Here is a 14,775-nt window from a genome sequence, read left to right as displayed (position 1 = left end):
CTATATATTTTTGTCAAAGTGGAGGTTGCCTATGACACTGCAGCTTGAATCCTGAGGAAAAACGCATTGCAGAAAATACAAATAATATTCCCTTTTACTTCCTTTGTTGATTAATACTACAAAAGTAAAATGCTCCATAAAATATCTGTATTAGCTGTTTTCCAGTACTCCCCTTGTAATTACACTAAAAATACAAAATAAAGAAGTTTTTCAGTTCTCCATCAGGATATGAAAATTTTCTGACAAATCCAACGTACAGTTACTTTTGCTGTAAGACTTCATACTATGAAGTAATTCTGACTAAAAAGAATGCCTGTCACCCTTACATGTTATCTTTACTTGGCATAAATTGCTATTTAAATAGGGATGGTGTGTCAGTATTACCACTTATTATACACTTTATTTAGGATAATGCAAAAAAAGAATCTGTCAGGCAGTCCTTATTAAGGGAAAATTCCTATTCTGTTTGGTGGTAACAGGACTACAAGACCATTATCGATTAACTGTGTGTAGCAGATTGAAGTTTCACATTTGAGATGATCCAGCAACAGCCCTCAGAAAAACGTTCTCATGTTTTTACGCTGATTCCTTCGTATGTCTACAAGTTTCTAAAATTCAGAACTTTTCTTTCTAAAACGTTTGAATATTGCAAAAGCAGTGATGCTATTAAACCCTGTGACTTCTGAAAAACTGGAAAAACACTTTCAAGAACATCAGTCACTGTAGTGGTGAGCAAATGAGCTCAGTAGTCCAGCTTTCCATGCTGCCCGTGCACATCTTTCATTGTTGGTCCATTGGGAGAGGAAGGAAGTGCCTGGGTTCAGTTCTTGGTGTTCTGTAAAGCTTCTATGAGAGCTTTGTTGTACTCTGTGACCAGCTTTCTCACGTTCTTCATTATTGGCTGGTAGTCACTCTCCTGAGTTTTTGTTGCTATGACTGATTAAAAGAATTAAGGAAAAAAACTGCCAGAATAAATATTAGCATAATTGGAAATCATAAGGGAGTCACAATACAGCAAGTTTCCTTCTGTGAAAACTGTCAAGGCCTGCAAATAATGGAAAAAACCTCAAATAGGGTCTAAAAGATTTGCACGATTTGCCAGCTGCCATCTCACGCCAAGCACGGTTAAACAAAAAAGAGCTTACATGCCTCAGCCAATTTTGTTTTCATATATATATATATATATATGCATGCAACAAGTCCCTTGTGGAAGACTGCTCATTGTTACAGTGCAAACAAAACCATTTCAGGGTACTCAGCTATTTACAGCCATACACTCAGTGCTCAGAGCTCAGCTATAGAAGCCCCCGTCCAAGAAAGCAGAACCTCCATCTCCACTAGCCCAAGTTGACATACTCTGTATAAAGGGTCTGCACTTCAATAGGTAATACACTGTAGCAAGTTTCAAGGGGCTTTTAATATCCTGATCAACTTTTTCTCACGGTTGGTTTTAGACTTCTTCTCCCATTGGAAAGAATATGATCTAACTTTCTTGCCTTAATAAACTTACCTTATACAGCCTTCCTTGTAGAGGAGGTGGCTCCAACTACATGACAAGATTTTCTTCTAAGGATTACAGCACTTAAGTGGGACATTTGGTATATGAAAAAAGATAACGTTATATGTAGATCCTATATATATCTTTTCCCCCCAATGTCTAGGCTATTACAGTATCGCCTGAAACCATTTTCTGGGACATGTAGCAAAGATCATTGTCAAACCCACAGCACTGGGTGATACACCTAGTTTTGCTGTTGTTTTTGCCAATTACATTTGTACTACAATCATATGAACCACATGACAGTGACTGTGCATCTTTTTTTTTTTTTCCTAAATAATTTTAAAGAAGTTAATTTATTGCAATGAATTCAAACTCCCTAGAATATAAAAGTGCAAGTATGCCCTACTCAGATCTCCACCATAACTGTGGGGAATAATGCAAGATAAGAACCACCATCAATTCTAATGTAAAAAAGTCCGAAACCCTCAGTGCTTTTGCTAATCTCAAAACCTACCTTATGAAAGTCACTCGCAGCACATAAGACTTTTGCTGATGTTTTGGAAGGTCTTACACAATTACTGGAATGTAACTCTTTAAGTAGCATCAAATAATGAGAGTGATACAATACTCCAATCCCAACCTATTTTTGCAGCTAAAGCATCTCCTTGTCACATCTTACCACATTCATCTGATTTTTGCCCTCTAATATGCATTCCTCTTTCATTTGATAAGAAATACATTAAATGCATACAATCTGCTCTGAACTTTTCATCATTTATATTTATGGTGTTTTAAAACTGCAAAATACCAAGCAAAGTCACCACATTATACAGATTTTCAAACAATGCTGGATAATTTCAGAGAAGGCTGAACAGAAGTGAAGAGGACCTTCACACCAAACCTAATGGCAAAACTGACCCAACAGGAAAAACTCCAGACTGCAAGACAAATCTTATGCTTTAGGACCCCGTAAAATTGTTTTGGACAAGACATGCAAATTTTGCTATATATGATAACTATCAGCTAACCAGACATTTGTAAAGCATAGCCTTTCCCCTCCTCCCCTGTCTCCTGCTCCCCATTCTGTCCTGTCTTATGCTGCTGGAGGAAACAGACTTCTTCCTCAATTAATACAGTGTGTGAATTTCACAATATTTCTTAAAGAAAAGGATACATTCCTTCATCATAAAGTTATTTTGCTCATGGTGCTGCCACTTCCTCTCCAAATTTGTTAGCTGAAAACATAAAAAGAGTAGAAATTTAGAGCACAGTTATTCCACGTGTACTTATACAAAGAATCTCTCAAAAATGTTGTATTGATACTTTCTAGTCTATCATTTGATGAGATCAGTTATTTCACAAATCCCCACAGAAATGACAAACGATGGCAAAACTGCTTTTAAAGCTGCCAACAATTAACCTGTACATAACTTAGCACTTCTTACATATATTTATATAAAAGCACCACATGCAACTGCAATGGTAGATGGAATTTAAGACTTGTCATGCAGGTAAATGTGCAAGCAAGCCAGAAGTAAAAAAGGTGAACACTGCAAGGAGACGCTAATTCTCATTATAATTCATATCATGTAAATGATCTCTTCTCAAAATCAGAGATCTAAAATCACCAAAGATACAACATTTCCTGACACTGTCTTGGACTTTGAGCTATACAGGAGAAACTTCCTTACTTCCATAGTTCAGTTTCCTGTCTGATGCCAGAAGCTGTGATAAGAACAGAGCTGCAGCGAGAAGATTGTAGGAGTGTGGGTTAAGTGCTGGCACTTCTTCAATACTTTCAGCATCAACAGGAAACTAATGTGGACATTATATCGATGGCTGCTTCCTTACAATACAATTTTATAATATTTGTTTTTTTGATGCTACTGTTCTGCATTTCAAGATATGCAGATGTTATTTTTAAATGTGAAAACTGAAAATCACTCTGAGACTAGACTTCTGTGGAAATCGGCAATATAGAGCAGCGCTTTACTCAAAAGCTCATTCTTAAGCTAGAAGATATGAAAACAGTTGCTATGCTACTCAAATCTTAGAGTGAAGGATCAGTTATCTACTGCAGTAGTGCACAGCAAAAACGTCAGTCATTTACTTCCAAGATACGGTGTTTTTGACCAATTATAATTTTCACTGCCCCTCCGTGGATGTTACTGCATGCAGTACAGCTGGTAAAGGAGTCTAGGTTCAAAATACTGACTGATATACACACCAAAGGAAATATTGAGTGTGTTCTTATAGTAACCCCTTGAAGGGCACAACTCATATGGTTGACTGTTTGCAAAATCACCCAAACCCTCATGATAAGTAAGCGCTATTTGTACCTCAAGCTGCATGTCAACTAACCAGCTATTTTGAGATTCACCTCTTGTGACATTTAGAGTCATGACATAAAAAGCAAAGAAACAAATCTTTTTTGTACACATTGAAACAGAATGGCCACAGCTAATGAACTGAAGAAACACTGTACAACTACTATGTTATATAAAACTTTTAGCATTATTATGCAAGTATCTTAACACTGTCTGGGTATCCATTTCTGATTTACATAATCTCTAGGAGTAAGAATCTGATCCTGCCATAAAAAATATACAATATCTGAAGTCTCACAGACTTTGGTATGTTGCTTTGGGGATTTATATCATCACCCTAGAGTTATCCCACCATGACCATATGCTATAATTGTATACAGCTATCTTATCATTTAGAGCTATGCCCCTTCATCTGCTCCATAAATCTCCAGAATAAAGTTAACTTAAACATGTACAAATATCACCTTCAGCTTTTAACTGAATTAGAAAAAAGTAGCAGTTCTAAAGGACACGGATCTCAACAACATGGAAAAAAAAATCAGTGGAAAGCAGAGAAAATAAGTTTCTAATTTTTCAGATTACTTTGAATTTAGCTATTTTTCCTTCTGTGCATTAAATCTGCGTGCCAGTAAAGTTCTGTGGTCAAAATGACAGCAATCTGTAAGTGTTTATAACGGATGAATCAAAGCTGCTCAAGAGTTTATAACCATCTTATTTCCTGATTCACTTTTGAAATGTAAATATAAATATATCCATATAATAAAGTTCCTTGGGTTTAAAGAAGTCTGAACAAACCCTAAAACTTCAGTGGTCTTCAAGGAGCAGGAGGACTGGAAAAAGTGAAATTGCATTAATAGTACAGGTTGAAAGAAAAAACTTACTAGCATAACCTTGAAAGTAAAAGGGGTCTTATCTAATGAGTAGTGACTTTTTTTCCATCTCTGTAGTTTCTTTCTAAGTTGGTTCCCAAAACTTCTCAAGCAAAGGAAGGGCAAAAGGGGGAGTTCTGAGTAACAGCAGCACACTTTCGTACAGGATTCACACAATTTTTAATCTCAGAAAGACCTCTGACTAGTAAATCTGAAATCTAAAAAAATCAGAAAATATGATGATGATGAATTTACAACACAGAACTTTGAAAACCCCCTGAGAAGGTATAAACTATCATCTCTTGTATATGAGAAAACCAAAACTGCGACAGAAATGACTGAAGAGAAAGTATGTAGCTCGAGTTATACCTGAGAATGTGTCTCATTCTCTTGCAGCTCTGTCATTACTGTCTCATACTCTGTATTCAATTGTTCCATTATTTTCTTGAAAGCATGGCTACGTTTTTTTAATTTTTCTTTGTCATCCTGGAGTTTCTAGTTGGAAAAAACACAATACAAACCAATTAATAGATAAGTTAATTTGGTGTGGACTACAGACAACTCACTTTATTTCAGCTTTCAAGATGCTTTTTCTTCCTTTCAGAACAAGATCATATGCATAAAGAACTCATAAGGCTATTCTCTAGCAATGCATGCTCTATCCTAAAGATCATATTCAGTGGTTACGACCAAGTTGTAGGCTTGGACCTCACTGTATCAGCCCAAGTGGGAATGCTGATGTTAAGAATTTGTAGGTGGAGTTTGCCACAGAGCAAATAGATGCGAGATGGAGTTTTCTTGGTTTGATTTGTTTAGATTGCTACATTCAAACTTAAATTCATACATTACAGTGGAAAATTTCACAGGAATTACTAAAAAAAAAAAGAGGGAACTTTTGTGGAAGTTATTGATAGCTATTCAACTGACAGCCCATTACATGTACTACATGCACCTACAGGTCACACACATATAAGCAGAGAGGCATTTGCATTCATTCTCACTGCTGTGCAAACCCAGTTTTCAGCTATCAGTCAGGACTCCCAGTCATAGACCTGGATTCCACTCCACTAAGTACTCAAAACCACACAAACTCTTTATAAGACAAGTTCCATTCCTCTCATTACCTTTTTCTTCTCTTCTCCTGATGCTTTCAGGGCTGGCAAATTACTATAGACCTCCAACTCCACTTTAGTTTGTTCAATTTTGTCTTTAAGAGAAGCCAGTTCATCAACCATCTTGCCCTCTAAGAGTTCCATCTTCTGTAGGTCCATCTGAAGTTTCTGACTTTCTAGATCACCAGATACACAACCTCTAATTAACAGTACATTTTATTTCATAATAAAATGCCCAGTACGCAAAGGCTAATACTATACTTAAGCAATAAAAAAGCTCTTGCATATCTCTAAGTTTGATATTCATTGGAATGTTAGTAAAGAAAAAGAAATTGACTTTCACAGCTATCCTGTATGTCAGACTCATATATTACAATACTGAATTATACTCTGTGAGCAATGAATACACAGTGATTTGCTATATCACACCATAGTATTCCTGTTGCTTAAGTTGTTTATAGCATCAATCAATTTCAAGTCTCAAAGCAGTGGAGATATCTCACAAAAGTAAATAATTAAAACAAAAAAAAATTGTTCTTTTTTTAACATCAAATTGTTTTTATGTTGTCTATATATGGCAAGACTCAGTTTTATGAGAGTAAATACTCAAATCTGCCTTAAACATTCACTCTGTACAAGAAAACACTTCTGTATTACCACACAGTAAGAACTGTCACAGCTTACAAATTAAGTATGTGCTACAATATACAGTAATTAACTCTGACAAACCATTAAAAAGAGACAACATAGATAGACGTAATTAAGAAGTTAGAAGCATTGATGGATTCTTGCATAAAGAGTCATATAAAGGCTGAAATCGTTCAAACATGAGATGCTCAAGAGAGGACACAATAAAGATTCACAAAATCAAAAATATACTTTTATTCGGGTTTGAGGATGTCATCCACATTGAGTGTGGAAGGACTAGATGTGACTTAAGGATGGTTTTCTGACCTGCTTCCTTGCCCTTGTCCTTTCTTCATGTTCCTGAACATTGAAACACATGCCTATATAAAATTTCAGAGCTGTGTCTAACTCACAAGAATACTAGAAATAATGCAGGGGGTTTCTATACATTCTAAAATATCAACAAAATGGGCTATTGGGAGGGCTGAGACAGCAGACAAAGAAAATTCTCTTGGCATAGACTGCATCTGTTGTTAACAAACTCACATTTGTGATGATTACCAGGAAAAAGGGGAGGAAAATTTTCCCCCAACTTAGCCAAGGCAGTAGAGATCTTTATGGCAGAGGGGAATGGATGTGCATCTGTGACAGAGGGAGAGTTCACCTTTCCAAAAGCTGTGGGTAGGGTTTCCTTGGAATTACTTGAGAAAATCTCACCTGATGAAAACCCTGTTATAGCATGATTTTGGTATTCATCTCTCCTCTTGTGTATTTATGCTATATATTAAGTTTCTAGAGAAATATTTGCTGTAATTAACATTTCTTTAGGAACTTCAAATTAAAAAAAAAAAAGACAAGCTAACCTTTTTGTATGTAATTATGGTAATGAACACACTTCCATAAGGTAAGATGGAAAGGGTCCTGTGTGTGCAAAGAACATTTATAGAAATAAGAACATTTTCTATGTCTGTAAAATGATGGCTTTAAAAGTAAAAGATTTGGAACAGCATTGCATGTCTGTGATTCATTGTTTATGCAGCCTTCCACCCTAAAGGGCTTGTGAAAACTCTTTCCCTGTGTCTAGAATATTTCATAACTGCCCATAGTTTCACATCAATGTTCCTGGTATTGGTCAATCTCAGATCCCAAAACACAATTGAACAGACCAAAGCTCTACTTCTCCTGTTCTATAGCACTGTGGTTTAATGACAGACTTAAGGACCTCAACAAATCAAGACTTTTACATTAAGGCCAGTTAATAAAAAGAAAAAAAAGTTCAAATTGGAGACAAATAGGTGAAAACCACTTTAGATTTTCTTAAGGCTTTATTTAGGCCTAATCACAGCATTTTTGCTTTTTATATGGTTGTTCTAATATTTATATTTTTTAATTTTAAAATAATACATAGTCAACTAATTGGGATTTATTTTACATGCAAAGACTAATAAACAACATAAATGATAAAAAGCTAGAAAGGATTTTCAGGCTGTTCTGTATATATACTGATAAAAACTATGGTGAGACAGCAATGGCCTAATCTCTAACCATTTATAATTTCTGGAGAAAATGGAAGAAACTAGAAAGGGTGAATTTTATCCTTATCCACCAACAGCCTCAATGAAAAAAACTCAAAAGTAAAAACCTCAAAACATCTCTAGGGGACGAGACAGGAAGAGGATGCAGCCCAGTTCCTTCTGATAGGCCATGAAGTTGCAGTGTCTAGCAGGCAGTGTGTACACAGTAGCAAACTCTCAGACGAAACTACAGTGACCCAGGGAAATGTTTTTGGGAAACTATGCCATCAGCACTTTTGTTTACTCTTCATGGTTTCCTTTTCTTTTTTCTTTTTCTTTTTTTCTTTTTTTTTAAGGGTTTGGCTGGTGGACTTTTTGTATCTTTGTTGAGGGAACGTAACGTGGAAAATCCAGACTTTAATCACAACAAAAAAATCCTGAAGATGACTGTGCTATACTTCAAGGGTTAGGAAGAATTTCAACTGTGCAAACTGAGCACTCATTGTACTTTTGAAAGAACCTTAAGCTGTTTATTAGAATATTTGTGACTTGTTGCTGCCAAAAATTCACTTATGAAACATCTAAATGATCTGTTGAAAATTATGTGCTGTAACTTCCTTTTCTCCCCTTGCAAATAAAGAAATATGTCTTTGAAAGGCTCTCTAGTGTTATGTGCTTCCAGAACATCCTTATATTGTAAAGGAATAAGAATTGGTGCTTAAACAAAAGAACAAAAAGTTTTATTTGAACTTGTAATGTATGGTCCAGCTTTTAGAACTATGCTAGGGCTGCAAACGTTTTGCAGACAAGCAAACCCTACATGTTCAGCCACACAACAGAACAATCAATTTCTGTAATGTTCTGTGAATAACAACTTACTTGCATATAACTGCTTTGAAGTTATGACACAGGCTCCTATTTTGAAAATTACTACCAAGTGCAGCACTTAATACCCTTCTAAGAAAATGATTTATGGTTCTTAATTCCTGCCCCTTCCTTTCAGCCAAACAAACAAGGAAAGGCTTGCTGAACCAATAATGATATTGGCAAAGGTTTAGAATTATGAGAACAATTCCACTATAAACAGTTCAAATAAAGAACTAAATAGATACTTGTTATAGAAATGAAAGAAAAAAACTGTCTGCTCTTCATATTACAGGCAGGATCCTGAAGATTCTTGCACTTAATTGTGTTTGAATATGTCCAAAATGAGTAAAAGTTAATATTCATTTTGCAGAATCAAAGCTTGAGAATTTCGATCTGTTGTTACCAGTTGTTCTCCAGTTATTCTTCCATAGTACATGGTGCTTTAGAAAAGCACAAACTGTAAGTGATAGTAAGAACTACATTTACAAATAACACATCATTAGATAACTGTGGAAGTCTCTATTTCAATGTATTAAAAACTATTTTGATATTGTGAAAAATGTTTACTTTGAGGTATTAGTAAAGTCAAACTTTTAGATCAAGAACTTTGTATTACAATGCATCTGTTTAACATGTATCTCTGCAAAGTGGCTGATCATTTGCTGATAACAGTAAGTGAAATTCTCCTGAGGAACATAGACAACTTGCTTGCCACACGAGTCTCTATCTGTCAACTTGCCACTGTGTTTGTAATTTATTATGTGAAGATTGTGGATCTTGTACATATTGTTACCTTCTCATGTCAGGATTTTTTTAAAAATGAATTTCTTTGAAAACACATTGCTGATCTCACCTGTAAGCAGATTCTTAGCAGTGCTCTGTGATTTCTGCATTTCATTTGATTTGAAAGTGAGGTCTTCCTGCATAATCTTCAGCTCTTGATTGGTAACAGATGAAATTTGTTTCATATGGTTCACATTCTGTGTGTTACCAATGACAAAAATGAGAACATGCTGTATCTTTGAAACAACAAATGGTAAATGGACAAGTAAAAACTCTCCAGGCCTTGTACATTCTCTATTATTTGGTTTTTCTCATACAAAGACTGGAAATACTGGAAATAATCTGAAGCGATTTAAACGTGATTTTTGTTCTGCCAACTTGTGATAAAAGATATACTGACAGGCCAGTGAAAATGAAACAAAAATGCAGGAAGTATGTGTTGCCTTTTCAATCTCTTCTACAGTAGGTGTCATTGCCTACCTCTGGTATGCCATACTGGAAGAGTCAGAAGATACTGAAGTGATGATATACTCCAAGTATTACTCAGCTGAAAGATTTCCGTAAGAACCCCCCCCCCCCCATGGGAATTATAAATGTTAAAAGAAAAAATGCTTTTAAAGTGCAAAAAAGTGGCAGACTGCAAATAGTAGGAACTATTCCTGAAGTGTTTAAATTAACTATTACACTGCAGGGTATTCCAGACATAATTCTAGTAGATCAGAGACATGATTGAGATCCTGTCATTTACTTAACACCACTAACAAAAGACCCAGGAACTGAGATATGCAGACATTAGGTAAGCAAAATATTGCAGTAGCTTTCTTTGCAGTAATCTGAAATGTTTATCATGGAGTAATGTTTATTATAGCATCAAAGAAAACTTAGAGCAATTATGAAAATATATCTTTTATTCTGGTCACAACTACCATCTAATATTCAAAACTCCCCAGAAATAAAAAGAAATTAAACATTTTTTTTTTTAATTACACCAGTACATGGTTTAATATTTAATCCTTTTAAGAGATTCCTATAAAGACACTGACTCAGTAATACATAAAATTAATGATGCTTCTTTATCAATTTCTTGTGTTCTGTGCTTCTAAATTCCTCCCTTGCAACTGGATGAGGGAAATGCACTTACCCTGCTTGAGTGCTCCAGGAGTGCAACTATGTTGGCTTCTATTTGGGCCTTTCGTTCCAATTCCTGACTCTTCACCTCTTCAAAAGTCTCCAAAAAATCTAGACATCAATAAACATGAAAAAGAAGGCCAGTATTTGCATAGGCACAGTACAAGCCCATGTTGTTTACAATCAAAATTTTGTATTCAATGGATAAACTATTATTTCAGAAAAGTCCCTTTAATAGCTCAAGAGCTTAATACCCTCTAAGAGACAGGTGGTAGAGTCCTTGAAACTTCAACTTATGGGTAGGAATGCAGAAGAGGACAACTCCAGAGAAACATACTGGACTGATCAGTGACATGAGATCACCACCTTAGACAGTTTTTAGGTGAGGATCCCCTCACCTAATGGGGAATTATTTTCATCATCATAATTTCAGACACCTTTCTGAATGTTTGTCCCAGCAGCTGCTCATTCTTCTGTTCTAAAAATGGGCTACTAAATACAGGATAACTGGCAACTTCACTATCTCTAATGGCCTGGACTAAATGTCAAACACTGCTATGAACCTGAGACCAATATTCATCTGGTATCACCTCTTTCTTTTTTTCTGTATGATGTCACTTTGCTACAGTTCTAATTTGTATTCCTTCTAGTAAGTGTCTGACTGAATCTTAGGAGGCTGTTGTAACAGTGGTTTGCAGTCTCTATTTGTATTCCAGGTATGCTACACTGTGTGACAGACACACTGAAAAAAAAATTGCTTGATACATCACATGGAAATCTGAGGTACGTCAAGGTGCAACTCAGGGCTAAAAGTCCTGACTCTCCACCTGAAACATGGCTTATCTACACAGAAGCACTCAGTAAATATAAGAGTTTACAAACTTTCTAGCTGGATGAAAAAGGGAAGAAGTGCTTGTTTGAGCACGAAGTATTGGATGGTTTATTTAGGAAGAGAGAAAGAAGATAGGAGGAACTACTTAATGGAACAGTTGACAAATCCTGAAGGGATGAGGACTGACTAGAAAACTGTGGATGCCAGAGCACCAAGGATCTTTTAAAAAATATATAATTTTTAAATTATTTACTAATAAGACATTTGTGGATAAGAAAACTTTGTAAGACCTGACACCTCCAGCAATGTTGCCCATGAAAGAGGTAACAGAGACACTTCACAAACTAGTTTCTAAAACTTTTAGAGGGGAAAATGTGCATTACTGGAGCCAGGAGACAATGCTAAGACACTTCAAAGACTGTCTCAAGCAGAGATTTCATAATGAAAGACACATAGAATTTTTAGAGGTCAATTAGAAAACATTTCTGTAGTGTGCACAGTTGACTGCTAAAAATTATGACTAGTTCTGATGAGGATTCAGTTGGCTCAAAAACTTGAAATAAAGTTTTGGCCCATGTGACACTGACAAGTAACTGATAGAGAACAGTACTTAGGAAGAATGCAAGAAAACTTGATCTTTTGCCAACACTATTGTGAACTAGAAAGCAGAAACACAGTTAAAAAACAAAGCTTAAATAACCTGCAATTGAAACCAAGTTCCAAGTGTTGAGTAAGACCACTGTCAGGTCTTTTTTTCTCCAGTACCCACACTGCAAATGAAGCTATCCTTAGAAAGGCAAGTTTATTTTCACTCCGTGATGTTATTTTCCTCCTAAGTGAACTTGTCCTGTTTTATCTTAAAGATTGCACAATCACAGTCTAGTAAGAGGAGACACAATGACAGCTCCAAAACGAGCTCCTTCCTCAAAGATCATTTATGGATATTGTGTAGCACCTGTTGCTGTGAAGTACAGACAGGAATTTTCTACACTGAGAAAAGGAAAGAACATAATAGTACTAAAATGCTTGCTTTATATTTTGTGTTTAAAACATTTGAGTTGTTCTTTCCTTTTTTGTTTAACAGTGGGTAATTTTTACAAAGAGAATCAGTCAGATAACTTTCAATCACATTTAATCATTTAGTGGTGAGCAAAGGCTTCATTAACATCCCTCTCTTCTGGGGGTGTAAGTTACTTCAACACAACAGATGATGCTACTGTTCTGATGTAGCGGTATCTTGAAAAACCCATTTATTTGCTTCCAGGAAAGCTGTAGGCAATCAGGATATTGAATCTTTCAAAGCATATATGTAGGGAAGGCAGAGAAGTGAAACAAAAACACCTTGGAGAAACAAAAGTATTCTCACACATTCATAAATAGGAGAACAAAACTAAAGCATTTTACATCCACAAATATATAAAGCTGACTCTGAAACAGTGGAATTAGAATTTAAGAATTGTATTTTTATGATTTTAATAGTGTTTTTCTCCTTTAGCATTCTTTTTAGGTGTTTAGTTTCAGATCCACTTTGAATTTACTGAGAGACATTAAGCAAGGTCCATAGTTACTTCTGATCTCATTGGCTTTCTGTAAGTCTTCTTTTCATCACACCTGCCTCGTTTGACTGCTATGTGTTTCAGAGAGTCATAAAAAATTGAACGGAAGAGACTGAAAGAGGTCATCTAATTTAGTCACTTGCTCCAGGACAAAGACAACTGCATGTGAGTAATTTAGATGTTTCCTTATTCTCTTCTTACACACAGCTCATGATAGATACTCTACTCCTCCTGAACAATATATTCAAACACTTGTTGTGTTGTTATATTTAAAGTTTTTTTCTAATAACTAAGACTCCATTGAGGGTGCAGAAGCTTCACAGAGACACCTGGAAAGATCAGAGAGCTGGGCAATCACCAACAGCATGAAGTTTAACAAGGGCAAGTGCCAAATTCCACTGGGAAGGGGCCACCCTGGCTCCACATCCAGACTGGTGGATGAGATGCTGGAACCCAGCCATGCTAAAAGGGATCTGGGGGTCTTGGTCAACAGCAAGTTAAACATGAGCCAGCACTGTGCCCAGGCAGCCAGGAGGGCCAACTGTATCCTGGGGTGCATCAAGCATGACATGGCCAACTGGTCCAGGGAGGGGACACTGTGCTGGTGCAGCCTTTGAGTACTAGGTGTAGTTTTGGGTGCCACAGTACAAGAGGGACACAGAACTATTGGAGAGTGTCCAGAGGAGAGCATCAAGGACAGGGAAGGGTCTGGAGTGTAAGTCTTCGAAGGAGATGCTGAAGTTCCTGGGTTTGTTCACCCTGAAGGAGTTTAAGGGGAGACCTCATCATAGTCTGTGGCTTCCTGATGAGGGGGAGCAAAGGGGCAGGCACCCATCTCCTCTCTTTGGTGAACAGGGATAGAACCCAAGGGAACTGTATGAAGCTGTGACAGGGGAGGTTTAGTTTGGATGTCAGGAATAGGTTCTTTACTGAGAGGGTGGTTGGGCACTGGAACAGGCTTCCCAGGGAAGTGATCACAACACCCAGCTTGGCTGAGTTTAAGAAATGTTTGGATGATGCACTTAGTCCCATGCTCTGACTTGGTTGGCCCTGTGTGGAGCCAGGAGTTGGACTTGATGATCCTTATGGGTCCCTTCCAACTCAGGATATTCTGTGATTCTGTTTGTGCATTACTGTTTCTATTCTCCATGTATATGCAGAGATAGATTATTATTTGAAACAGCCTTCTTACACATTTGATGACTGTCATAAATTCTCTAAAGTAAATACTTATTCTTTAATATTTCTTTGCAGGCCATGCTTTCTGTGTCCCTCATGAATCTCTCCAGGAATACATACCTCTTTATTTATGTGTAAAGACAATACTCCAACTGAAGCCTTCCTCAATGCACAGAGAGCATTACTGCTGTGATACTTTCTCTTTCATGTTAATGTGATAGTGCTGAGCCATGTTCACTTTTTATTTCATTGTAACTGAGACATACCACAGAGCTCTGCCTAACAAACTACTCCCTATTCTTTATTATTGCTGTTGATTACTTTATCCAATTGTATAAACTTAGATTTAATCCTTTTTGAACTTTTTGTACTTAATTTGTAAGCTGCTATAAGAATTTTAAATCTAACCCTGTACTCCAACACGATTTCAGCTTTTCAGATGTAGCATTTTCTGTGAAACTATGGATTTTCTTTCTTTTA

At 36.4% G+C, this 14,775-nt stretch overlaps 1 protein-coding gene across 1 annotated transcript in view; it reads right to left on the bottom strand.

The window, feature by feature from the left end:
• Window positions 1–733: 733 nt before the first annotated feature.
• IFT74 (intraflagellar transport 74) overlaps window positions 734–14,775 on the bottom strand; it is a 35,721-nt gene continuing 21,679 nt past the window's right edge. Inside the window, exons 12-17 of the mRNA XM_084278172.1 lie at window positions 10,742–10,839; window positions 9,671–9,797; window positions 5,822–5,985; window positions 5,067–5,192; window positions 2,676–2,736; window positions 734–936 (exon numbers count right to left, since the gene is read on the bottom strand). Coding sequence (XP_084134298.1) covers window positions 821–936; window positions 2,676–2,736; window positions 5,067–5,192; window positions 5,822–5,985; window positions 9,671–9,797; window positions 10,742–10,839 — 692 coding nt within the window. The 3' untranslated portion in view covers window positions 734–820. The remainder of the gene's footprint in view (window positions 937–2,675; window positions 2,737–5,066; window positions 5,193–5,821; window positions 5,986–9,670; window positions 9,798–10,741; window positions 10,840–14,775) is intronic.

Source organism: Gallinula chloropus, assembly GCF_964237585.1.
Source record: "Gallinula chloropus genome assembly, chromosome: Z".
Lineage (NCBI taxonomy): Eukaryota > Metazoa > Chordata > Aves > Gruiformes > Rallidae > Gallinula > Gallinula chloropus.
This window is presented reverse-complemented; position numbering and strand designations above follow the sequence as displayed.